Genomic DNA, 25,137 nt, shown 5'->3' on the forward strand with positions numbered 1-25,137 from the left:
TAAGCTTGCCTTTGCCCCTTACTACATAGTGAATCACTTTCCTCTCTGGTCCTTAGTTTCCTCCTCTATGTAGCAACACCTCTGAGGCTGCTCCCCAACTCAAATTCCTGGTTGGGTCCTCCAGGAACCCACATTCAAGATACTCTATTGGTCTGCACTCCTAAAAACTAGAGCTTGCAAGCCCCCATCAGTACATTTACCTTTAATAGTCAGCAAAAGGACACAATTAGCTCAAAGCAGAGGTATTTACTGAGATGTCATTGTAAGAAAAATAGCTACAAAACATATCCACTCTAAGTTCGCTTACAGTGTTCACTCTTCACAAGTATGACATCAGTAGCAAGAGTGTGCATACACATAGAGTACGCTGGTAGAGAGGCACACACGTAGGGGACACGTGCAGCCAAGGCAACTCATGACTATGATGTTGCAGGGCCCTGATAGCCTTTTTCTCTTCATAGTGTTGTCATATTGCTGACCTTGGTGAAATATTTCTGCTGGACATGTCAATCTTCCGGGATCCGTGAGTCTGCTGCTCGCAGGTGCCTCCAACTGAGTGAGTAGCTCTGTTGTAAGATTCATTGGTGGGATACGGGAAGAGAGAGAAATCCCTTCCTTTCTCCAAAGGTGCCCTCTGCCCTGGGCTTCTTGTGACTGGAAGGCCAAGAGGAGGACTCTTCTCAAGGCCTCCATTTAAGAAGGGTGCCCAGGCCAGCCAGCTATGCATTTCCCACTTGGCTTCACAACTTTGGACGTCCTTAAGCTCTTTGAGGGCAGAGATTATCTTTCTTTATTGGATTTTATCCCCATCACTTAGCACAGTGCCTGACACATAGTAGGTGCTTAATAAAAGTTTACTGACTGACCGAGTGGAGTCAGAGGGCCTTTGCTTAAGTCCCAGCTCTGCAACTTAATACCGTGTGACCTTAGGCAAGTCAACTTAGCATCCTGAGCCTGAGTTTCCCCATCTGCAAGATATGGGACTGAACTAGATGATTTTTCAAGGCCCCTGGCAGCTTTACAATCTATGATTCTATATCCTAAGATTCCTTCCAATTGTAGAGCTAGGAACCTCTCCAGGGGTGTGCTGGTAAATATTTAACAAGTCGATCTCTAGGGAAAATATACACACATACACACATATGCGCACACACACACATGTCATACTTTGAAGTGTAATCTGCATTATCAACATTTTCTCCATCGTTTTCTTTGATTCGTTAAGCAAAATTCAGGTCCTGCTTTGTAGCTTTTGCTAATTTCTGAGGTGTAAATGCTCACACTGAAAATTGCACAATCAGTTTACGCTGCAGAGCGAGCTCAAGCACAACACTGAACCTCCTCATCCCTCAGAAAGTTTCCCCAGCCCTCACCAAAGTGTTTTCTCTCCTGAAATTTTCCTAGAGCATTTTGCTCCCTTCACATTCTTCCTTGTATAATATTTATTTGTGAACACTTCATATCTACCCTAGTAGACTATAAGCTCTCTACTAACAATAATGATACCAATAATAGTGTTTATATACCACTTTAAGGTTGACAGAGCACTTTATAAATATTATCTCATTTGGTTCTCACAAGAACTCTGGTAGAAAGGTACTATTATTATTATCATCACCTCCATTTTACAGATGAGATAATTGAGGCTGACAGAGGTGAAGTGACTTGCCCAGGGTCACAAGCTAGGAAGTGTCTGAATCCAGGGACTGTGGTTCCCATTTTTGCATCTCCAGTGCTAAGCATGGGCCTTGTACATGTCACCACTCAATCAGTAGCTCTGCCATTTTCCTCCTCAAAAAACTGATTGCTTCAAGGTTAAGCTACAAGCTCCCCAGTCTGGGTCTCAGGACCCTGTAATATCTGACTACAACCCACCCTTTCAGCCTTACTTCACACGGCTCCCTATCATGCTTTCTATTTTCTGCCGACATTGGACTCTGCATCCTATCTCTTTCTTCTCTGTGTGGGCCAAGGCTGTTCCCTATTATTCAATGTCATCCCTCCTGATCTCTTTCTCTCAGGTTCCTTGTCTTCCTTCATGGCTCAGGCCCTGTGCCACCTCTTACAGGAAGTGTTCCCTCAATGTCCCATTTGCTAGTTCTCACGCTCTCTTCAAACTACCTTTTATTTATCTGTGTATCAGTTGTTTCTCCAACTCCTTGAGGGCTGGGACAGTTATTTTTATTTTTGTTTTGTTTTGTTTTGTTTTTTAATCTCTAGAGCCTGGAACATAATAGACCTTTAATAAATGCTTATTATTAAACTGAATAAATAGGCTGATTGCATGTATGTACAGGAAATTTGGGTCTCTATTCTTTTTTGGAAGCACCCCAAGTCATCAGCAACAGAGGTTGCAATCTAGGAAATTGCCTCAATTTTCAGTACCTAATGGAAAATCCTGGCCCTGAAGAACTGGGAATCAGAGCTATATGCTTAGGTCAGGAAATAGGCTGGGGGACCAAGAACAGGGAAGAAGAGAGACCACCTGGCAAGGGTTCTGGATCATATATTTAGAGCTTGAAGGAACATTAGAGATCATTTAGTCCAAGCTCCTCATTTTACAGAGGAGGAAACTGAGGCTCAGGGAGGGGAAGTGACTTGCTCCAGGCCACACAGAACTGGGGCTTGAACTCATGCCCTTTGACTTTAAATCTGACTATGTCTCCTTGCCCTTCCTGGAGGCTTCTGGGTTCAGGTTAAAAGACATCTGGTGCCCTCACTGGTTGCTTCAGTGACCTCAGGGCAAATATAAGGGCTCTGGCAATTGTATTGGAGAACAGTGTTCACCAAGAAAAATTTGACTGAATTCCCTCCTATGGGAATTCAGAGAGGGGCTGCTCCATCCAGGGTACTAGAGGGTCAGGGGCCACTTAGCCTCCCCCAAACTGCCTGGGTCACCAGTTCCTGTCAGCCAGCCAATAAGGGAGCATGGCTAGTGAGGAGTTTTTCCAAAATTCATCTGTGTGATCAGAAGCAAATCCTTTAAGGTTTCTGAGCTTTGGTTTCCTTGTGTGTAAAATGTAAGGGGTGGGAGAGCAGCACCAGAGGATCTGTCTCAAAGAGAGAAAAAGCTCTGGATTTGAAATTCCAGGATGTGCCACTTACTACCTAGTGTGACCTTGGAAAAGTCACCTCTCTTCTTTGGGCCTCTGAAAGATGAGGGCATTGAATCAGATGATTTCTAAGGTTTTTGCCAGTGAAATCCTCTGAGCCCATGATCTCAAAGCTCAACACTGACTTTGCAGACTGTTTGTGGAGGGTGGGGTGGCAGGGCCTCTTTACTCATTATTATTCATTAGTTTGTAATTCCCCATCACTATCTTAGAATCAGACAGTCTCTTGGCAACATAAACAGTGTGTATAACATACATAGGTTACTGTTATTTCATCAGTTATTCATCTGCTCATCCGGAAAGCTAGAGGTATGAAATGAGGGCTCAGATTAGGTCATCAGATTCTTTCTTTGGGTTCTCAGCAAGGATCTGAATTATTTATGCTCTTGCCAGGACATGGCCACTACCTAGACATTCATGGAAAACTTTCCCAAATGCTGGGTAATGGCACTATGGCCTTTATGACAACCCAAAAGAAAGAGGACTTTCATGGTGTCATTGAACCTCATGCTAGGAGGGACCTTAGAGATCATCTTGTTCAACTCTCCCATTTTACAGAGGGAGAAACTGAAGCCAGACTCACCAAGCATTTATTAAACACCTACTATGTGACAGGCTGGAGAAAGAAATGGCAAACCCCTCCAGCATCTTTGCCAAGAAAACCCCATGGATAGTATTGGCATGCTGTGATCCATGAGGTCACGTGCATCAGACACGACCGAATAGCCAATATTATAGGCATTGAATGGCTAACAGCTGGGGTTACAAAGAAAGACAAAAAAGTCTCTGCTTTCAAGGAGCTCACAGTCCAATGGGAGACAACATGCAAATAGCCCTGTGCAAACAGGCTAGGTACAAGATAAATTGGAAATAATCAACAGAAGGAAGGGACTAAGATTGAGGAGAGCAAGAGACTTCTTGCAGAAGGAGGCATTTGATCTGGGACTTGAAGGAAGCCAGGGAAGCCAGGAGGAGAAGGGGGAGGGAGCCTGGAAAGGTAGGAAGGCCCCCCAAAAAGAGGATTTGGGATTTGATCCAGAGAAGGGAAGTGACTTGCCCAAAGCCTTACTGTAAGAGGCAGCACAGCGGCGTGGAAAGAGAAGTAGATCTTGAGTTCAAGGTCCCAGGTTCAAATCCTTGATCTACCAAATATTTGACATGTGACCTTGGGCAAGTCAGTGGCCTTCAGATTTTTCCTCTGTAAAATGAAAGGGTTGGATCAGAAATTCTCTAAAGTCCTTTCCAGCCCTAAATTCTGTCATTCTCGTGAAAGTTGAAAGGGCTACGCAGATACAAGGTGGTTATTTTAGGTTTATTGTTATTTTAGGCTGTTTTTACTTGATAATTCAATGCCTGTGAGAGAAAGCCATGCCTCAATGTCAAAAGCCCTGAGCTGGAGGACTAACCCCGCCCCAAACTTTGCCCATGGCAGTGGTCCCATGGACTACACCCTTGGCAGAGCCCAACATGGTTCCAACTCTTGGTGTGTCAGATCCTTCACAAGGCAGTTTCCTTGGTGTTGAACCCAAGCTTTAACTTGTCCAGAGACTTAGACCTCATTCCCACGGAGAAGGGCTTCAGCCTTTAGTTCCTCAGAGGGAAACTTGAAGACAATTAGCTGAGCCGTGAGGATAGAAACATTACCTCTTCCAGATTGCACAGAGGCTTATTAACAGTTGTGATTCAGATATTTCTTGTGAAATCTGCCGTTGGGCATGGAGCCTAGCAAACTCCTCATGGCTCACTCTAGATAGACGATTTACTCAAGGCCCACAACTAAATATATCGCCAGGAAGAAGAAAGATTAAGTGATTTTTGGCCCTGGTGCCACTTGGCTATACACGACACTGGTGAAGAGAACGGGGCTGGCTCACCATCCCAAGTAAGTGCTTTTCTGACTCTTTTTTGGGGGGAATCTCTGCATGGTAACTGAATCTCACGTCTCCAACTAATCCTGAAAGTGGGGATAACTGGGAGAGAGAGAGAGAGAGAAAATGGAAGCCAGTTGACAACAGACGAGAGGAGTAATGCTTGCCTTGGAATGTAGTACCCAATTCCTTTCACTTAAAGCTCAACAGAACCTTCTTGCCTTATATTGCCAACATTTCGTATGTACATCTCTTCTTTCCAACTAGACCATGGTTTCTGGTATAGTGGAAAGAGCCCTGCCTTGGCAGTAAGCAGACTCACGATAGAACGATGGCTTTGCCACTTCTTAGCTGGGTGAGTTTGAGGAAGTCACTTCTCATCTCTGTGTGTCAGTTTCCACATCTGTAAATGGGGATAATAATACTTACATTACTTATGTAATACTTACAGTACTTAAAATATTACTTCATGGGGCTGTTGTGAGGATGATGGTTATAAAGCTCTTGGCAAAACTGTACAGCACTGTAGAAATGTGAACTAGTGATAAGCGTCTCTAATAATCACTTCATAAGCTAGTTTAACGTTCCCCTTGGCTCAACAGAACAGAGCTTGCCTAGGTAACGTGGTACAGTGGTATGGTTTGGAGAAAAGTACTGGGTTTGGAGGCAAATGACCTGGATTTAAATAACACTAAGGTCTGCTACTCACTAGCTTTTTGCCTTCAGGTATGCTATTTACCTTCTGTGGACCTCAGTTTCCTCATCTGTAAAGTGAGGAAGTTGTATTGGATGGTCTTCTAGCTTTGCATCTAAGAACCTTGAATGTATAAAAGTGGGGGAGAAGTTGGCCTAGGTAGTTAGCAAAGTTCCTTCTAGCTCTGATGCTCTCTAAGCTTCCATGCCAGCTGATTGCAGGACTAGAGAACATGTGAACTCGAAGGGACCTCTTTCTCTATTTGTAAGGGAGGCCTTCTGTTTATTTTCCTTCCCATTTATCGAACCCTCTTTTGGAACAAAGAAAAACAGCTGGGCAAAACTGAGCAACAAAGCAAGCTCGTCTGAAAGTAGACGCAACATGCCACCCCTGCGGTCCTCCTCACCATCACCTGTTCTCCCCATCAAGATTGTTCATTGAGTTTCGTTTGTGTTTTACTGCCTTTGAGAATTTTCGTTTATTTTCTCGTTGTTGTAGATGTGTTTCTCCTAATTCTCAGCATTAATTCATATAAGTGTTCCTACATATCTCTGAATTCCTCATATTTGTTGTTTGTATGATCCAACAATATTCCGTTACGTTCATACATGAGTAATATTTTGTTTCGCCATTTCATTTGGCTAATGAGGGGCTTTGTTTCCCATTCGTTTTTGTTAGCACAAAAATACATCTATGAGTATGTTGGGGTGTATTTGTATGTGTATAGTGACCTATTATACACACATACATATATATGTATGTATATATGATTTTTCTTTATGTCTTTGACCCAAGTATTACAACCTTTTATTTTACAAGAGAAGAACTGGAGGACGATAGAGGCAAAATAACTTGCCCGTTCTTATACAGCCATCTTGGCAGAGCCAAGATTTGAACCAAGATTTTCTGCATTCAAATCCAGGGCACTTTCCATTAGACCAGACTGCTTTTCAAAACTTCACATCATATAACCAATCCCTCCATGCTTGGGTTAAGATTCAGTTTCTCAATTCTGATAATATGGCTAATACCATTCCCTACCATATTGCCTGTCTTCATATGCAAATAGTTCTAATATTTCCTGTTCCCCTGAAGAATTCTGAGTTTCATTGATCTAAAGACAAATAACCATGCCATCTTAGATTCGGTGATGTCAAGTTTTGGGTGCCTTTGCCACAGGGCAAGTGTGCATAGTTTTATCTCTGCTGTGGTTGGGAGTCACCCTTTCATGCATCTTGCTTCTTGCAAATCACCATTTGCACACGTCAGCCAAACACACCTTTTGAAGTGGGCTTCCTGGGGCACCTCTAGGTAGATGGCTAAGTATGGGATTTTGAACCTTCTGACCCACTCCCTGCCTGGTAGTGTTGGCAAAGGTAGCCTGTTACGGGGCCAGAGCCCCTTATTTCACAACTTGGTAGAGTTTTTATCAGTAAACTGCCCGAGGATTGAGGTTCTTTGACTAGGCACTGGGGTGTGGCGCACCATTGTTTTCCTCCATCAGGCGGTGACCTCTCAGAGGGGAAGTGGAGCTAGAATTGAGGAAGTCAATGGTGGCACAGATCTGCCCCGCTCAAGACTGCCTGACTGAGGTGTGCTCTTGGCTCAACTGGGAGGTAAGGGAGTTTGTCTATGGGGAGCAACAGTGTGAACACGTGGAAAGAGCCGAGAGCCACGAATAAACAACGAAACCAAAACCATCCAATGGGATGGCAGCCTGCGGCTGTTTCCCAAACCCTTTGACTGAAAAACCCAAACCAGGGAGCTCAAGGAAACATAGTTTAGGAGCTCAGACTCAAGCCTCTCCTTTGTTTGCAAGCAAGCCAAAAGCCGGCACTCATTTTCTCTCCACAATAGCGCCGTAGGGAGCTTGTGAGTGTCCATCCCCAAGCTGTTCCCCTCGTGATGAAATCTTTCAGTGGGTCAGTGGCCAGCCAGGTGGGGTGAGCCAGGAATCCGGGGTGCTCTGGACGATCTCTGTCTCCTGCTTGGGCTCTTGGCTCCCTCGGCAATCCCGATTGGATGACGGGCCCCTGCTCCGGCCGCAGCTCTTGCTTCGCCCCTGCTGCATACATGCACTCATTTGCCCTTAAGCTTGCTAATGGCCAGAGGTCAGTCCACGCCATCGTTCAGAGGATGGGTGAGTGGTGAAAAAGCAAGCTTCCTCCATGCTGACGTTTGCTTTATCTTTTTCTTCTTTCTTCTTGAAAAACCCCAGCCTGTCCCTTTCCTGCCATTCCTACCCCACTGACTATCTTGACACTGAAGCCCACAGGGTACTGGACTAGATTCAGGGATTCTTTTTTCTCCATTTTTTTAAATTAATTAAAAATATTTTATTTTTTCTGATTACATGTAAAAATGATTTTTAACATTTAAAACATTTTTTTGAGTTCCAGGTTCTCTTCTTTCCTTCCTTCTCCCCTCCCCACCTCTGAAAAGGCAAGCAATTTGATATAGGTTCTGCATGTACAGTCATGCAAAACATCTTTCCCTATTAGTCATGTTGTGAAAGAAAACACAGATTAAAAAAAAAAACAAGAAAAATAAAGAAAATAAAAAAATATGCTTGGATCTGCATACAGACTCCATCAGTTGGAATCTGGAGGTGGATAGCATTTTTCATCACAAATCCTTCAGAACTGTCTTGAGTCACTGTATTGCTGAGAATAGCTAAGTCATTCACAGTTGACTGTTGTACGATATTGCTGTGACTGTGTACAATGTTTTTCTGGTTCTACTCACTTCATTTTGCATCGGTTTATGTAAGTCTTTCCAGGTTTTCCATCATAATCATATACCACAACTTGTTCAGCCATTCCCCAATTGCTGGGCATTACCTCAATTTCCAATTCTTTGCCCATCACAAAAAGTGCTACTAGAAATATTTTTAACTTAAATTTTTAAAAAAAAATTTTAATTAATTCATTTATTTTTAGTTTTCAACATTCACCTCCATAAGCTTTTGAGTTCCCAATTTTCTCTGCCTCCCTCCCCTCCCCCTTCCCAGATTGCCAGCATGCAATCTGATATAGGCTTTACATATACATTCCTATTAAACATATTTTCACATTAGTCATGCTGTAAAGAAGAATTAGAACCAATAGGAGAAACCACAAGAAAGAAGAAACAAAATAAAACAGAAGAAAAAAAAAAGCAAATAGTATGCTTTGATCTGTATCCAGACTTCACAGTTCCCTCTCTAGATGTGGATAGCACTTTCCACCATGAGTTCCTTGGAGATGTCTTAGATCCTTGCATTGCTGAGAAGAGCTAAGTCTATCAAAGTTAGTCATCCATTGAATAATATGGCTGTTACTGTGTACAATGTTCTGGTTCTGCTCACTTCACTCAGCATCAATCCATACAAGTCTTTCTAGGTTTTTCTGAAGTCCACCCGCTCATCATTTCTTATAGCACAATAGTATCCCATCACATTCACATACCACGACTTGTTCAGCCATTCCCCAATCGATGGACATCCCCTCAATTTCCAATTCTTTGCTGCCACAGAAAGAGCTGCTATAAATATTTTTGTACATGTGGGTCCTTTCCCATTTTTATGGTCTCTTTGGGATACAGCCTTAGAAGTGCTATTGCTGGGTCAAAGAGTATGCACATTTTTATAGCCCTTTGGGCATAGGTCCAAATTGCTCTCCAGAATGGTTGGATCATTTCACAACTCCACCAACAATGCGTTAGTGTTTCAATTTTCCCACATCCCCACCCAACATTTGTCATTTTCCTTTTCCGTCCATTAGCCAATCTGATAAGTGTGAGGTGGTACCTTAGAGTTGTTTTAATTTGCATTTCTCTATAGATTCAGTATTTCTTAATCTGGGATCTATGAACTTGTCTTTTTTTTTTTTTTAAAAACATTTTGATATCTATGTTTCATTGTTGTTCAGTTGTGTCCTACTCTTTATGACCCCATTTGGTGTTTTCTTGGCAAAAATACTGGAGAGTTTTGCCATTTCCTTCTCCAGCTCATTTTACAAATGAGGAAACTGAGGCAAGTAGGGTGAAGTGACTTGCCCAGCTAGTCAGTAGCTGAGGCCAGATTTGGACTTAGGAAGAGTCTTGCTGAGTCCAAGTCTAGGACTCTATCCTCTGCAGCGCCACCTAGCTGCCCAATATAGTTGATAACTATATTTAAGTATAATTGGTTTCCTTTGTAATCCTATATGTTTATACATTTAAAAACATTATTCCGAAGAGCAGTTCATAGGCTTCACCAGACTGCTCAAGGAGTCCAGGTTACAGAAGGGTTAAGAACCTGTGGTCTTAACTAAGGTTAAGGTCCCTTCTAGCTCTAATGCCTAGGATTCCTGTCTCACTCTTCCCTATTCCCATCTGCCACCCCACAACATCCTCCGTGGAAGGACTCTGCTCTCAGTCATTTATATCTGGGTGTGGATGAATTTGTCATCATGGTGTCTTCGGAGAGGTTTCTTAGCCTGATCTCTCAACGAGGAATAAAATGAAAGGTTTGGACCCTTGTTAAAAGTATTCCAGGCATCAGCGAGCAGATGGCAGGAGGGACTTTGGAGGAGACCAAGGGGAGCTTCTTTTTTCCCAGACCCTCAGACTCTACCACATATGTGATCACTTACACAGAATAATAGTCCCTGTTTCTGTATTACTAACAATCACTGTTGTAAGGAAACAAAGTCTATCCTGTTTTAAGGAAAACAACAGCCCTGGAAGTTTGTGAGTACAAGTATTATTGGCCCAATTTTATAGATGGGAAAACTGAGGCTTATGGAAAGTAAATTACTTTCCCAAGGTAACATAACCAGTCCGTATTCCAGTTTGGATCACACAGCTCCAGGTCTAGTGCTCTTCCCACTGTAGAACCCTGCCTCTGTCCACCTACATGATGCAATTAAAGGGTGCCCCAAAGACAGAGGTGTGCTGGAGCCAGCTTGGGACCAGCTTGCAAATGCTGGTTCCTAAATTTTCAGTATGAGCCTATACACTGGGGAAATCTGTAGATGCTACAAGTCATGACTTGATTTATTGTTTTACTGAATGTCTAGACCTAAGAAGTGATGTAGAAAATGTTAATAATGCAAATTAAATTTAAGAGCACATCATAGGTACATTTTTTGGAGAGTCGGTTGTTGAACATTTACCAGCACACCCCTTCAGAGTTCCATCCTCACCCTACCAACTGATCATGGGAACTGAAATTATCAAGATTAGTCTTTCCTAGGCCCCTGTTAAAGTACAAATGTCACTTGGGAGAAGGAACTCATAAACTCCTTCCTAAATAGTAACATGTTCACTGGGGAAGTATTCATAGAGCCCAAATTTTGGAAGTTGTAAGAAGGTTCTTGTTGCGTGGTAGTTAATCATGTTTCATTTCCAAAGATCCTCATATTTAAATATGGCACTCTGAAAGACTGATAGACTTTCATGCCCCTAAGAAATGAACCTTCAGTCATGGAATTTCAGACACTAGGGCCCCCAGAAAGGAGGAATATTTGGAGGCTGGGATTTGTCCCAACATCAATGAAATCAAACTTGTTTCCCCTACTTGTAAGACTGGCTCTTGCCGGCATGTGTAGTCTCAAAGTCAAAGGGCCTCAGTTTAAAATATAGCATTTCTTACTCTCTGTGTGACATTAGGCAAAGTTACATCTACTCTCTGAACCTCCATTCCTGTAAAACTGTAAAGTGAAGAGTTAAACTAAATCAGGAGTTCTTAACCTGGTGCTGTGAACTTGTCATCTTTGCAATAACGGTATTACAGTATACCTGGTTTCCTCTGTCTTCCTATTTATTTTATTTTATGCGTTTAAAAACAGGATTCTGAGAAGGGGCTCGTAAGCTTCACCAGACTGCACAAGGGACCATTCCACACAACAAAGCAAAGGGCCCCTGGATTAGATAATTTCCCAGTTCTCAATCTTATGATGTTATGAAATATTTTGATGCTATGAGCATTTTATCAGAGCCTAACCAATGTGAAATCTGGGGAAATTAGCTGACAGAAACTATGAAGTATACAGGCATCCTCTTCTTCCTCACGCAAAAGGATGCTTTGGGTAAAGTGGCATGAAGAGAAAGAGAAGGGGTGAGTTGAGGGAGAGTACCAACCAAGGCAGGCCTTACACATAGGAGGAGTGAGCAACTGCCTACGTCTTGTGATATGAGGAGTGAGCAAAAACTCCAGATTTTTTTCCATTAGCCTGTTACTGGGCCTGAAATTGGCATAGTCAGAGTACCTCCTCTGGGTCCAGTTTCATTTGATTCAACTCATATTTATTATGTATTAAGGTATCATCTTCACAAGGGCCTTGTTAGCATTTGCCTTTTTAACAGGAAGGAGTGATTGATTTTGTAGGCACAGATGAGTTAAAGAAATGAGCTGTCATGAGGGGCCTAAGAGGATGGGTCCATGGATAGGTAAGTTTTGATGAGGAGTGGAAATCCTGAGTTGGAAAAGGTCCAGAGAATGTATATGCCTTTAGTGAGGTCCCATACCAAGGGTTGGTGAGGATAGTCCTAGGTGGCCAGAATGGAGCAAAGAAAAATCATCTACTTTATAATTTGGCCATGGGCTGACCCTGGAGGTTCAAGTCTTCATGGGTCATAGGATTTCAAGCTGTAAAGTTCTTTTGAGGTCACCTAGTTCAATTCTTTCATTTTATAGATAAGGAAATTGAAGCTCAGGGAAGGGTAATGACTTGACCAAGCTCATACAGGTAGAAACTAACAGAGCTTGGGATGGGAATCCAGATCCTCTGATTTTAAGTGCAATGCCTTCTCCCATACAATATATATTTCAGTAAGTCAGACAACTAGCATTTCTTTAAGTGTCTACTATGTACCAGGCACTGTGCTAAGCACTGGGGATACAAAGGAAGAAAAAAACAATCCCTGCTGTCATGGAGTTCACAGTGTAATGGGGGAGACAATATGCAAACAACTACGTACAAGCAAGATACATGTAGGATAAATTGAGGATAGACTCACAAAGAAGGCACTGAGATAAAGGAGGAACAGGAAAGGTTTCTTTCAGAAGGTAGGACTTTAGCTGAGATTTGAGAGAAGCCAGGGGAGCAAGGAGGTAGAGCTGAGAAGGGGAGAGCATTTGAAGTCAAAAGGACAGCCAGTGACTATGCTCAGAGTTAGAAAAATTATGTCATGTGCAAGGAACAGCAAGGAGGCCACTGTCACCAGATCATAGGGTATGTGAGGGGAAGGGAGGTATAAGAAGACTGACAAGGTAGGAAGGGGCCAGGTTTTGAAGTGCTTTGAAAGCCAAACAAAGGATTTTATATTTGATCCTAACAGTAATAGGGAGCCACTGGAGTTTGTTGAATTGGAGACCAAGTGGAGGATGGATTGGAGTGGGGAGAGACTTGAAGCAGGGAGACCTAGCAGAAGACTATTGCAATAGTCCAGGCATGAGGTGATTGAGAGCCTGCATCAAAGTCATTGTAGTGTCAGAGGAGAAAATGAGCATAAATAAGAGATGCTACAACAGTAGTATTGGACAGGACTTGGCAACAATTTTGGATGTGAGGGGTGAGAGTGAGGGATCGAGGATGCCACCTGGCACTGGAAGCTTGGGTAAGAGGATGGTGGTACTCTCAGCAGCAACAGGGAAAGGCAGTAGAGGGGGAGGGTTTAGGGAGAAAGATAATGAGTTCAATTTTGGCCATGTTGAGTTTGAGATGTTTATGAGACATCTAGTCTGCAATGTCTAAAAAGCAGTTGGAGATGTGAGACAGAAGGTCAGGGGAGAGGTTAGCGCTGCACCGGTAGATCTGAGATGATAATTGAAGCCATGGGAGCTGACAAGATCATCAAATGAAATGCTATAGAGGGAGAAGAGGACCCATGATTGAGCCTTGGGGGACCCCCACTGTTAGTGGGCATCATGTGGATGAAGATCCAGCAAAAGAGGCAGAACATGATTGATCAGATCAGGAGAGAGCAAGAAGAGAGAGAAGAAAGTACCAAGGAGAAGACATATTAGATGGATGTTTGACTGCCCCCCATGAAGCGATCCCATCAGTCTGAAGACTTTCCCCCGCTATCCTGAGTCAGGATTGTACCAAACCTGAGTGGTGCGTGTTAAGTGTGAACAATCACAAAAGGGACGAAGATGCAGAGAGTACTGATAATCTAGTGAATAAAACATTTTTCATTTGAATGACAAGAACTGGGGAAAATGACAATAAACTTTTTATAGGAAAAATATATAGGCTTTTTCAGTGTGTACGTAAGCATTTTATTTTCTTTTAAAGGAATCTTATTTTGAGGATGTGCCTATGTTCATTCACATCAATACAGTCTATCTTTTCTTGATTGCTTTTGAAAGACAAGAGTGTGATGTAGTGGGAAGAGCACTGGATTTGGAATCCAAAGACCTGAGTTTGAATCTTGGCTTTGCTGTTTACTACCTGCCTGACCTTGGGCAAATTGCTTCCTCTCTCACTGCCTTACTTTACAGCTCTAAAGCTATGATCCTATGGGTTCTAGGACTTAGATACTGAAGAAAATGTAGTGCCTAGGGGCTGGGCCTGGTGCTGGTTTTGGTGCTGATCGGAGTTAGCCAGCCTGACTGATTCATTGAACAACTGAGTAGAACAGGAAATGTGTGTGTGTGTGTGTGTGTGTGTGTGTGTTTGAGTGTGTGTGTGTGTGTGTTGGGGGTGGGTAGAGGTCACTTATGCATACCCACTTCCTTGTTTTAAGCTCAAATATAGGACAATGACATTGGGCAGTTAGGCACTGCAGTGGTTAGAGCTCCTGGCCTGGAGTCAGGAAGACCTGAGTTCAAATCTGGCCTCAGACACTTACTAGCTGTTTGACCCTGGGCAAGTCACTTCACCTTGTTGGCCTCAGTTTTCTCATCTGTAAAATGAGCTGGAGAAGGAAATGACAAACTGCTCCAGGATCTTTGCCAAGAAAACCCCAAATGGGTCATGAAAGGTCTGACAGCTGAAAAAATAACTGAATAACAACATGAGACAATAACATTTCTACATGTCTCAAGTGGAACAGACAATGACGTACAAGGTAATCCCCTCTGTGTTGGCCATGTGGTAACCAGAAGTAAGATAACTTCTGAGGACATTCAACTCAGCACTAAAACATCGGGCTTGATCATGAAACTTGCTTCACTCACTCACTCATTCTTCTTTTTTTTTTTTTAAACCAGACTTGTGATTTCACCAGTACAGGAGGCTCCTAGTGAGGAACTTTCTTTACCAATGTAGATCAGCACCATACCCACAATGTCTACTCTTTTTTTTTATTGCAAGGCATTTGGGGTTAAGTGACTTGCCCAGGGTCACACAGCTAGTAAGTGTTATGTGTCTGAGGTCAGATTTGAACTCAGGTCCTTCTGACTCCAGGGCCAGTGCTCTAGCCACTGCACCCCCTAGCTGCTCCTCCCAATGTCTACTCTTAAGAGAGCTGCCTGGAGCATTGACAAGTTAGGTCACTTGCCCAGCATCACCCAGCCAGGATGTGGCAGAAATGGAGCCTAAACCTGGGTCTTCTCAATTCCTGAATCAGCTCTTCTAGCCACTACCTGGATAGCAGTACACTGCTACACTGGCCTCCCCATTCATTCATTCATTTAACAAACCCCTCTTGCATACCTATTATATTCAATGTCTTGTGCTAGGTCCTGGGGAAGGATAACAATGGTAAGTAAGACAGCTCCAGCCCTAGAGGACTTTGTGGTCTAATACTACAATGGATGGCCCCTCCTTCCATCACAGCTGATTCTAGCCTTTCCCCAATTCATATGATTCTTCTTATCCACATCCTTCAGTACATCTTCCCCAGAGGACCATTTCCTCCTGCCAATAGACTAGTTCCCTTCACCCTTGCTACAGTTAGTCCCCTCGCTTCTCTAGTTATACTTGTCTTCCGTAATGTCTTTTATCCTGTATTCCTCCTGAAAGTCACTCTTGGTCACATGCTGCAGCCTTCTTATGCCTACCATGTGTCTCTCCAGTGTACTGGGGCCACTTCACATACGAGTCTGGTTCTGCTGAGGCTGTGGTTTCAATCAATCAATCATCAAGCTGTTATTAAGGCCATGCTATGGTGGTAGGTACTGGGGATCAAAGACGAAAATGAAACACTTCCTACCCTCAAAGAGCTTACATTCTCTAATGGGAGACAACATGAATGAATGAATGAATGAATGAATGAATGAATGAATGAATGAAAAAAGGTCCTAAGTACTTACCACTATGTGCCAGGCTGGACCAACCACTAGAAATATAAAAACAAGCAAGATCGTACCTGCCAGCAAGGCTATTACGTTCTTATAGGGGACAGAGAGGTAGAGTTGGAAAGGGGTGGGGAGAGTGAGGGTGTAGGCTGCACATGTGATCTACAGGCAAAGGAGTGTACACAAAACTAATGGAAGGTAATTTTGGGAGGGAGTACAAAAGGCAACAGGAAAGGATTCATGTAAGAGATGGCATTTGAATAGCACTTTGAAAGAAATTGGGGAGGCAGGAGTGAGAGTATGCCAGGCATACAGGGCAGCCTGGGCAAAGACAGGAGTGGAAGCCAGGTTGACTGGATCATAGAGCATCTGAAGGAGAGTAATGTAAAATAAGGCTTGAAAGGTAGGCTGGAGCCAGACAGTGATGGGGCTTTAAACAGCAAATAGAGGAGTTTGTATTTGATTCTTGTGGTAATAGGGAGCCACTGGAATTTATTGAGCAGAGGAGTGACATGGTTGGAACTGCGGTTTGGGGAAATCACTTTGATAGCTGTATGGAGGATGGATTGGAGTAGGGAGAGACTTGAGGCAGGAAGACCATTATCTGAGCCATGGAGAATCACCTGGAGAACACTGGTATTCAAGAGCTGGGCTTTTGATGCAGAATGTAGTTTGGGATCATTGAAAACTAGCATTGCAATCTGTGCCATCCTTCTCTTCCTGTTCAACTTTGGGCACACTTCATTGCCTGTCCAAGATCTCTGTATGTGCTGATGGACTAAGTCAATGGGCTGCTATCACAATCTGTGGAGTCTGCCTGCTCTCTACAAGGGATTCCATTTCAGGTCCAGGTTGGAGTGGATTTCCTCTGAGTTCTCTTCTAGGTCTGATTCTGTGACTGCAAGCATTGTATTTCCTCAAACTATGAATTTTTAAATGAGTATCTCTGAAAACTAGAAAGTGGATTATTGTTAGTATTAATTAGCAGTCATCAAAGACATGGGTCTGTATTGGTTGTGTGGTGGGATTTCTCAGGATATAGGGATGCCTCAGCATGATGTGGAGGTGATCCTAGGTTCTCAAAGGCTATGCTAGTTAGGTGCGTGCTCTGTCGGGTCCTAGCAAATTGAAAAAGCTACAATCTTAATAATAATAATAATGAGAAAGAGGATGCTGATAATGATAACAAAGGGCAATTACCGTTTGCAGAGCACTGTACATTCATTATCTCATTTAATCTTCACAATAACCCCAGGAGGCAGATACTATTATTATCCCTATTATACAGGTGAGAAAGCTGGGACCCAAAGAAGTTAAATGACCTGTCCAGGGTCCTACTGCTAATAAGTGTCTGAGGTGGGATTCAAACCCAAGTCCAGCGCTCTGTCTACTGTGCTGCATTGCTTCTCAAGTTTGGAGGGGCTGATTATAATTGATGGAGAGAAGACTTTTTGGGGGGGGTGGGGATCAGAACTGTGCTTTCCTTGGTGTAAGGAAGGAACTCTGAATGGGGAAACTCTCTCTACCAATATAGATCAGCAAGTGTTCTGTAACTGGTGGTCTTAAAGAGATGCATGGGGCCCTGAGAAGTTAAGGGCAACAGGCAGCATGTGTCAGAGGTAGGATTGGCACTCAGGTCTTCATGACTCTGAAACCAAGGCTGTGGCTGGCCTCATATTCACTATACCAAGAGAACTCCAGCTCCTCAAAGCAGTGAGACTTTGACAAGTACAAGTTCACCCCTCCAGGCTTTATAATCTTGGGGATCTCAAATGAACGCATTGCATTAGACTGACATCAATGGCCTTTGCATGTGACTCACTAGGTACTGACGTGGGGATTTTGTGGGTGCTTTCAGTCGTTTTTAACATCTTGTAGTAACTGCTGTTTTCTTTCCTTAGATTTCCCTCCCAACATTCCCAAGTTATTGATGGCCCCAGGACTGATGTAAGTGTATGATATTTTCTTTATGAAATTCCCAAAGCTCTCCCTTCTCCCAAAGGGATCACAGTAAGGTGCCAAGAGCCTTGAGTGTTTCACAGTGGCCAGCCTCCAACCCCATGCAATGGGACACACTGGGAGAGGGAGACTGCCCCCTGGGGAGAGGAAGGAGCCGCAGAAATGGTGCTAGCAATCATCAGGACCCACCCAACGCCTTCATCTTCACTCCCACTACCTCTAGTAGCTGAGACAGGGGTCACTCAGCTAGGAAGTAGGACAGCCAGGATTTGAATACAGTTCTTCTTACTCTAAATCTAATGTTTTTTTCAATGGTATCATGCTGCCCTTTCTTTGACCACCCCCCCAACTTTTTCATGGCCAGCCCACAAGCTGCTACTGTTTCCTCACCATTTTCTTTACCGCCATGATGTCCCATTCTGAACACAAACCTAACCTCGCAGTGGGGAATTCCTTGTCTATTGGGGGCCAGGAATCAGTCAGGTCACAGAAGCAGGGAGACAGCAGGGTGAACTTGCAGTATTGACCCTGGGGCAGAGGACTTGAGTTTAAGGCCTGACTGTAGCAGCTGCTGTCTGTGTGACCTTGGGCAAGTCACTTTACCTGCCTGGGCCTTAGTTTCCTCATCTATAAAATGAAGGATGACCTCTGAGGTCCCTTCTAGCTTTAAACCTATGCTCCTATGAAGTTAAAAAAAGCTTCATTTAGTTTCGTTTTGAAATAAAAATCTAAAATGCTACGTTCATACTTAAAATGAAAATGAGGGGATATAAAACTATTCAATAAATGCAAAAAATTACATATATATGTATATATATTTATATATGTGTATTTATATATATATATATATATAAATATATATACATATGACAAATTCCTGCTGGTGTAATGGAATGAGCACTGAATTTGGAGTAATATTTGGGCTTCAGATCTTAAGCTTACTGGCTATATAATTTGGGGCAAGTCATTTAATTTCTTTGAGCCTCAATTCTGTCATCTGCAAAATAGAAATAATCATATTTGTAGTGCCTGTCTCTCCAGGCTATTGTAAAATGATGCATGTAAAAGTCTTTGTAAACTTAAAACACTATACAAATGTCAGTTCTTATTCCATTATGGGAAGGAGGATACAGAAGGTGGGTGAAAGAGAGAGACAGAGGGAGAGAGCCACACATACTGAAAAAAATGATACCCATACAGGAGTAGAGAGGGGGCCAGGCCATTCTTATAGGTATGTGGAGAAAGTGGTTGCCTGTCTGGTATAATTTTAGGGGCTCTAGGAAGGCTCCACTGCCATCCCAAGACATTCCCCCTTCTTCACCTCAGTGGGGCTTTTATTTGCTGATGACGCAAAGATGGCAGTCAAGCCCCATGCCTATAGAGGGGAGGCCCCTGCTTTATAGGAAAGGTATGGTGAGGGGAATTCTTAGACATAATAAAAATGTTTTCTTGTGCTTCTTCTTCTTCTTTTTTTTTTTTGACTAGGCAATGGGATTAAGTGACTTGCCCAGGGTCACACAACTAGTAAGTGTTATGTGTATGAGGCTGGATTTGAACTCAGGTCCTCCTGAATCCAGGGCTGGTGCTCTATCCACCGCACCACCTAGCTGCCCCGAAATATTTTCTAAGTTAGTGACCTAGCATTACTAATCAATCAATCAGTTGCACTCCATGGAACCTTAGATGAGAGGAAGGATTGCTTTATCCTTTGTATTTGTAACTCTAGCAACTACCACACACCTGGCACATAGTAGGTGCTTAACAGGTGCTTAGGGATTGATGGATTCAAACAAATCTTTTAAAGTCTTAATTAGACCACTGGCACAAACCAGTGATTAAAAACTGAACAAAAGGGGGTATGTTCCCCAAATCCTAACTATACATTGCAGAGGTCACTGTGTTCTGCGATGCCCGACCTCCAAAATGGCTAGGGCGCCAAGGCTTTTCAAGCCTCATGGTTAACATCTCAGACTTGGCTTTTGTTTCTCTTTCTGAACATCTGGTGTTCATTTCCAGTTAATTGTGGCTCTCAATGACCAGAGGCCGGTGGTGGTGGTGGTGGTGGGGTTTCTCTGCCACTTTTGGGGTCTCCAAATGACAAATAATGGGTGCCTACAGAGAAAGGGGGCAGGGAGGGATGTTTGCCTGCAAAACTGGCACTGGAATAGGCTGCCTGAGAACTTGGCCTTGCCGTGCTCCTAGCTGCTAATGAGCAATGCGCTCAAAGAAGGAGAATGGAAAATGTGAGTTTCTTTCCCACTAATGGGAAAAATAAAAGCATTTCAAGATTTTTGCCTTAGGGAGAAGTTCTAAGGTTTGAAGTACTCTACATGGGATTTCGAGACAAAGTGCCAATAAAGGTCTTGGTTTTACGGGAATGGGTGTTTTTTAAAAGATGGTAAAATTACCTCAAAGTAGTAACCCTAGCAGTAATACTGAGCTGAGCAGTAAGGCCTTCATTCAGAGCTTGAATAGTGGGGACAAAAAAAAAGGGAGACACTAAGTCTTTTTATTTTCGTGCCATTTCACCAAATCACAGAATCATAGATTTAGAGCTAGAAGGGGTCTTAGAGGCTAAGGAGTTAAAACATTGCCAACTCCATTTTGCACATGAGAAACTGAGGCACAGAAAAGTTAAGTGACTTGCCTAGGGCCACACCAATAATTATTGTATATAAACCTGAGGCAGGATTTGAATCTGGTCCTCCTGATGCCCAGCCCAGTGCCCTTTCCAAGACCATGCTGAGTAACTTCCTCGGACGCTATCTGAGTGCTGACAGCGTAGGCCTTCCCCCCATATCAAGAGAAGTTCAGATCTGAGCTACTTACGTGCAGGACTGACTCCCAATCAAAGGCGTCGGCAATGCTATTTCCTTGCTTGCTGAGAGTAACGTGTACCGTGCATTGATGACCTCATCAGCATGGCTATTCACTCTCTACCATCTTGGGGTGCAGAATACAACCTAGCCAAGTCATTATCCTTTTTGATTCTTGTCCATGTCCTGTATTCCTTCAGAGTGGATCCACCCACTGGGCTGGAAGCCATTCTTGGGGTCTTTTCAAGTTTTATGGATCCCAGTGCAGCAATTGGGTATCCATCAGGAGAGATGTATGGTGGATAGAAACAGGCTGCAGCACACTATTGATGATGTGAGACCAGAAAAGAAGGTGAGCCAGTCATGTAATGGAAGCCAGGGATAATAGATGGTATCATTCTATATAGGCATGAATTAGCTAGGACCGTTATATCATCTGATGGGATAGCCCACAGTGTGCCCTAGGCTCTGAAATATAGTTAGAAACTGAAGTTCCAATGGTGGACCCATTGGTGTGAAGCATCATGAAACAGGATACATCTATGGATGCGTAGAAGATGCAGAGATGAACCTTTCTTTGAGTTAAGTAATTTCTTTGGCATTCTTTTATAGTGCTACAATATCAGAGGATATAATCCTATGGCTGGAAGGGACCTCCAAGGTCATCTGGTCTAACCCCCTCATATTATAGATGAGGAAACAGAGGCCCGGAGAAGCTAATTGACCGTGACTTGTCCCAGGCCTTTCAGGTCAGATGTAGCAGAGCGCTGATTAGAACTCAGGTTTCCTGACTCCAAGTTCGGCCTTCTCCCGATTGTACCCTGATATCTCCAATCTCTCTTGGCCCTTCTGGGAAGCTTCATTTGACACTCCAACTTTTGGCAACTTGCTATCAATGTCACCCACCTTCTCACCCAAATTGCAACCCTGTTTAATCTTTCTAAAAGCTATTTGAGTAGAGCCCCTGATAGTTTTTGCTTTTCTGAGTTTTGGAGGCCCAATTAATCAATAATCATGATTACCGAATATTTCTTATGGGCAAGGCACAGTGCTGAGGGATGTAGGGAGCAAAATACATACATGAAGTAGTCACTGCTGTCATATTCCCTGCAGTGGGGCTGCTACATATACCAGTGAATGGGGCTCTCACAGCTACTGGGGAAAGGTTCCTCCTGGCTAAAGAGTGACAAGTTTTGTGATGAGATCCAGTTGAGAACCAGGCACTAAAACCTAAAGGACTGAAGCGGAAAGGGAAAGCAGGGACAGGAGTGGCGATTCCAAGGCAGAGAGCTCAGAAGCAGAGCGGCAGGTCAGGAGGGAGTAGGGTGTGGCGCTCCTTGGTTGGCTTGTCTGGCCCAGTTTATCCCCTTGAATCTCCTTCCTTTAATTGTGTCATAGACATTCTTTCCCCTCACCTGCTCTGATGTATGCTGTGAGAAAATGTGGGAGTAGATGTCATGCCTCAAGGAGTTTAGAGTAAAGCTGAGGAGCTAAGACATGCACAAGAAGGAATAATCAACTATATATGATGAAGATGCAAAGACCAGGAAGGAAGGATTATACGAGTATAGACGTCAAGTTGGAAGAGACCACTAGAATTCCAACTCCCTCATTTCACAGATGAGGAAACTGAGGCACAGTGAAGTTAAGTGCCTTGTCCAGGGTCACACAGCTAGTGTCTGAGGCAGGATTTGAATTGAGGTCTTCTTGACTCCAAGTCCTATGCTTTATCTACCATTCTACACTACCAGACACATGTATTACTAATATGAAACAAAACATTTTGGGTTGGGAATGAAACAATGCTGATCAGGCATAAGGGGGAAAGGAAAGGAATAATTATTTATTAAACACCTACTATGTGCCAGGCACTGTGCTAAGCACTTTACAGATATTATCTCATGTGATTCCCACAACAACCTTATGAGTTAGGTACTGTTATTATCTTTACTTCACAACTGATGAAACTGAGGAAAAGAGAGGTTAGATGACTTGCTCAGGGTCACACAGCTAGTGAGTATCTGAGGTCGGATTTAGATTTAGGTCTTTCTGTCTCCAGGCACAGTGTTCTATCCACTGTACCACCTAGCTGCATAAGCCATTCCCTCTGTAATAACTCTCACTTTAAAGAGAATGCTAGCCATGCTTCCGTTTTAAGTGGTATATTAGGAAAGGCATCAGTCTGGGAGTCAGCGAGCTTAGATTCAAATCGTCATTCTGCTCCTTATTATCTGTGTGATCCAGAGCAAGTCCCTTCCCCTCTCTGGGCTTCTGTTTCCTCTGTGTGATGAGAGGGCTTCCTCCCTAAGGCACTCTCCATCTCGAAATCCTACACTCCTAGCACCCACTTACGACAGATTTGACTGGCATTCTTGCCCAGCCGGTCTGTTTTCAATGAAGCACACCTTCTGTTACCCAGTCCTCCATTTCCATCGTCCTGTTGGTTGCATCCAACTGGAGCAATCATGCCCTTCCTCTGGCAAACTCTGGTCCCATGGGATTCACAGTTAAGCTCATCTTCTGTGTCGATGCATTAATGCATCCATGTAAGAGGAAATGAAATTGCTCTTCATTTTTCCCTGCAACTCAATTCACGAGGACCAATAAGGGCAAGTGTGAACAAACGTTTCATCTGCATGCAACAACAGCACAGAAATGGAACCCAGACACTGCATTTATCAGTGATCAGCAGCACAGAGGGTGTATGGTTTCATGATGATACACGGTCTGCTCTGAAGGGGGTTTAAGCAAACATATGAAAGATGTTAGCGTGTGCTAGCGTGCTCAAGAGAGTTGATCTGGCTAAAGTGAAACATACACCTAGGTTTGGGGAAGTCTGTTATTTGACCCATAGACTTACTCTAATTTCTTTCCTTCTTCACATCCTTTTAGGAACCCTTTCCATTTCCAAGGGCTCACCAAGCGAGATCATATGAAAGATCTCAGAAGTTATCTTGTGTTCAAATATCTCCAGTATCTCATCTTGCCATTCCCCAATGTCGTCATCAGCTTGCTGGGCCTGTGTGCCAGTTCATATGTCACACTGCTCCTGATGTCTCCCAACATTTCCAGGAAATCCACGGTAGTATTTATTCAGAATGTGGCCCAGGCAGACATCCTAGTGGGGTTTAGCGTGTTTGCCATGATCCAAGATGCCTCTCAGGGTGAAAGATCGTCATGCTCTTTTCAGACAGCCCTGTGGCAAAACTTCCAGACTGCAAATGCCCACATCAGCTCCCTTTTGCTCAGCTGTGTAAGTCTGGAGGCCTTTCTGATCACATTCCTTCCAGCTGAGACCCGCCATATAAGAACGGTCAGATGTGCCAGGGTGGCTTCTAAGTTCATCTGGACTTCTGTTATTGCTGAGTGTATTGTTTATCAACTGGAGTGCTTAAGGGACCTCAACATCACTTCTCTGGGTGCACCCAAGTACACACTGGTGCTACTTAACTCCTGCAATGGAGCAGCAGCCCTGATGAAGTCATTCATTTATCCCATCGGTTTATTCTTACGAATCATCAACGTATATCTCTTTTATAAGATATTCTTCAGCAAGTCACCTTGAAGTGATTCAAAAAGGAGATGCTCAGTGAATGGGCAGAGGAAGAGAAACATGTATATGATCTGTACACTGAGACTTAGAGGAATGTTTAGGGATGTCTGGCCCTCCTTATTGGTTCTATTGGGTGTTTACTATGTATTGCTTTCTGTCAAAGAACATGTGAAAAGCCTGGAGACTGTGCTAGAGGAGTTCATAGGTTCCTAGATTTAGAGCTGGAAGGGAACTCTGAGATCGAGTGTGGCCTGTCATCTTATACAGGAGACAGAGGCCCACAGAGGCCCATGTGCCCATGGTCACACAGGTAATAAGTATTAGAACCAGGATTTGAACCTAGGTCCTCTGCCTCCAAATCTCATTGTATCATGAGAGGTGAAATTGATTAAAGCACATTTTAATCATATAATCAGGAATTCTTCATTGATTGCCTACTACGTACAAAGCATTGTGCTAGGTGCTGTGAGGGGAATAAAGATAATGAATACTTAGGGTCTCTCCCCAAGGAGTGTACAGTGTAGTGAGGGAGATAACAGAAAGCAGTATAAGCTAAGAGGAGGTGGCATAGCAGAGTCACAACCTCTACAACCTTGGGTAAGTCACTTCCTCTATGTGGGCCTCTGTAAAATGAGGGAATGGATGCTTTCAGCCCTGACATTCTGCGACATCCTGAATGAATGATACAAACGTGAAGTGCTGTAGACTGACAAAGGAAGGCTGCAATCGACTTGGTTTCTGAGGTAGGTGGGGAAGGCTTTGCCAAGGAGGTGGTGGGATGTGAATCAGGCTTGAAGGCTAAGCTTGTTACTACCCTCCCATATACCTCCCAAAGGTATCATGTATACCTCCCAAAGGTAGGTATACACATACCTCCCAAAGCCACTCTCTTGGCCAAATGCAAGTTGGCTCAGGCCTGTGTTTATG

General features: G+C 43.4%; 1 protein-coding gene across 2 annotated transcripts; it reads left to right on the forward strand.

Annotated features, from left to right (window-relative positions):
- The first annotated feature begins 491 nt into the window (after positions 1-491).
- LOC114026523 (lysophosphatidic acid receptor 6-like) lies at positions 492-24,585 on the forward strand. 2 transcript variants are annotated; one of them, XM_027840268.1, is made up of 3 exons: positions 492-556; positions 17,784-17,829; positions 23,550-24,585. In XM_027840268.1, exons 2-3 carry the CDS (start codon positions 17,813-17,815, stop codon positions 24,220-24,222), a joined length of 690 nt encoding a protein of 229 aa, XP_027696069.1. In that variant the 5' UTR covers positions 492-556; positions 17,784-17,812; the 3' UTR covers positions 24,223-24,585. The 2 variants fall into 2 exon arrangements, with proteins under 2 accessions (XP_027696069.1, XP_027696065.1); XM_027840264.1 differs by lacking the exon at positions 492-556 and adding an exon at positions 4,744-4,995.
- The last annotated feature ends 552 nt before the right edge of the window (positions 24,586-25,137 follow it).

Source organism: Vombatus ursinus, unplaced genomic scaffold (genome assembly GCF_900497805.2).
Source record: "Vombatus ursinus unplaced genomic scaffold, bare-nosed wombat genome assembly UNPS02004691.1, whole genome shotgun sequence".
NCBI classification, from domain to species: domain Eukaryota; kingdom Metazoa; phylum Chordata; class Mammalia; order Diprotodontia; family Vombatidae; genus Vombatus; species Vombatus ursinus.